Consider the following 2308-nt stretch of genomic DNA (forward strand, 5'->3'; position numbering starts at 1 on the left):
TCTTCATAAAATACAGTAAGCTTTCACTATTAAACTGTAAACAAAATTGATGAAGCTATACAAATTGGGGGCGATGAAAATCATTAAACTGTTCGTAGTTGCCAGATTTTTTCAAAAAATTACACCGCGTTCATATTTTAACTGAAACAACTTCAACAATCTCAAACAATCTCATTCTAACTAAATACTAATATAATAGTAAAATCCCAATATCCCATACAATGCACTGATTGGTAAAAGTAAATTCTTAAAAAAATGAAAATAACACTTCTATCGATTTTATTTAAAAACTGTCTGTATATTTATTTTGAAAAAGCATTTCAAATATCTATAATAGGGATATTACACAAAATAAATAATGATCTATAAAAACCAAGAGTCCGTTTATTTTAAATATAGTAGAAAGAATCGTAAAAATAATAAAACTGAACAAACAAACTGAACAGCTAAAAAACAAAACTTTACATACACATATTACCAGGAGTGGAAAACTTGAATGCATAAGTAACTACCTTTCAAACTTTTATTATCATCATAATAATATACAAGTCTATTTGAAGTAAACTTACACATAACAGCACGAAACTGAGAATAACATAACATAACAACAACTAAAACATACTTTTACCAAATACAATACCAAATATAATAACTTCTAAAAATGGTATAGAAACACAAAAATGTGTTATCCAGCAAAAAAACCCAACTTCAAAATAGTCGCAACAAGTACTAAATAATTAAGTGAATTACTAAAAAATACAGTACACATTGTGATTTAAAGGTGCAAACAACTAAAATCCAAAAGTGAATGATGCAATGCTTGCATTACATAAAATAAACAAATGATGAAAGAAAATATCATCTAAATCTTTTTGCTTCATGAGAAAAAAATAGCGTTAATAGGATTTTTATTGTACAAGTGAAAATCATTGCATATTTATTAATTTTGAAGTATAGTATGAAATGTATTGCCATTTTTAATATCTTAATATCAACGTGATAATTATTTAAAATCTTTGAAGTAAAAGGAGAATTTCAAGTCATGTCGTGGTATTTTATCTTAAACATCAACACCCAACGTAGATTATGGAAAGGGTATTAAAAAGTAAACGTTGCGACATTTTTTGTAAACATTCTCCATGAATTCAATGGTTGATAAACACTCAAATAATAAAGTATCCCTTTCAAATAATTACTTAGTATAAAAAATATATAAAGAATTTGTGTATAAATACTTATTATGAAATGTATGATCATTATTTCTGACTTCAAAGTGTGGGATTTGTCAACTGATTAAATTAAATATATAAATTATTTAACATTTATGCCATGCATAATGCATTGTTTAATTATTTAGTTGATGAATTATCAGTCAAAAAATGTATCGAGTAAAAACATGTAATTGCTATATGCAGATCTTTATTCCTTCATGTGCACGTCAAATGGAACTGATACTAGATAACCCTCGCAATTTCTATTCAATTTTGTTATTCTTTTCAAAGTTTTTAATCGCCATCTGCTGTCGGAATTTTGAATACTGAAACTTCGCAATTCTTTTCACAGCAAAGAAACCGATGATGAGCTAAACAAATAAAAATTACATTAAAATCTTTAATATATAAGCAAAATATATTAGTAAAAATTGTACATATAAAAATAAAAAAGCTGCATACCTCAAAAATGAGAAATATTGTTTGCAAACCGTCTACAGCGCGCTCTAAAGGCAAGGCATTCAAATCAGAACTGATACTCTGATAAATCATCATGGGAAATTGTAACATCAGTGTTGTAATCCAAAAGCCAGCCAGCTTTGGTACCTAAAACATGAACAATACTTCTTTTATTAAAATAGAGAAAATAAACTGAATCACTTCCATTTTCTGACAAATTGCCAACAAAGCCCAAGTATAAGCGAACAATTTCCACCACAATCATTACAATGTGCGCGATGACCAAAATTGATTTTTGCGTGCCATCCAATGTAGAATACTGCAAATGCAATCGCTTAAATTTTGCATGTACGCTATAGTTGCTACCTAGCAACCAGTTCATTTCATCATTAATCTCCATAAAATATACATTGAAGTATAAAAATGTAAAAATTTCTTTTGCTTAAACACTTATGTTTTACATGTCAATTTATACACAAAAACACAGTATTGCTGATTAAATTCATCATTACAACTAAAATGTCATTGATATGAAAAGCGACAGCAACATGCCATACCTTTTGAAATAGAGTATACAAATGAGCTGTCACCCAACATGGAGCAAAATAAGCATTAAAATAAACTGTCATCTGCAATGG

At 27.9% G+C, this 2308-nt stretch overlaps 1 protein-coding gene across 1 annotated transcript; it reads right to left on the reverse strand.

Annotated features, from left to right (window-relative positions):
- Positions 1-1737: 1737 nt before the first annotated feature.
- On the reverse strand, positions 1738-2299 carry Tsp_13023 (transmembrane protein 17). The gene is made up of 2 exons (XM_003368724.1): positions 2228-2299; positions 1738-1989 (listed from the first exon to the last, which is right to left on the reverse strand). The coding sequence occupies exons 1-2, from the start codon at positions 2297-2299 to the stop codon at positions 1738-1740; spliced, it is 324 nt and encodes a 107-aa protein (XP_003368772.1).
- Positions 2300-2308: the final 9 nt, after the last annotated feature.

The sequence above is a fragment of the Trichinella spiralis genome (assembly GCF_000181795.1).
Source record: "Trichinella spiralis strain ISS 195 chromosome Unknown Scfld2026, whole genome shotgun sequence".
Classification (NCBI taxonomy): Eukaryota; Metazoa; Nematoda; class Enoplea; order Trichinellida; family Trichinellidae; genus Trichinella; species Trichinella spiralis.

Bases quoted from the DNA above. Each gene is read 5' to 3' on its own strand.
- Tsp_13023 (XM_003368724.1), bottom strand. From the start codon at position 2,299: ATGACAGTTTATTTTAATGCTTATTTTGCTCCATGTTGGGTGACAGCT. The intron at 1,990-2,227 runs GTATGGCATGTT...TTGCATTTGCAG, and splicing joins TGTATACTCTATTTCAAAAG to TATTCTACATTGGATGGCAC.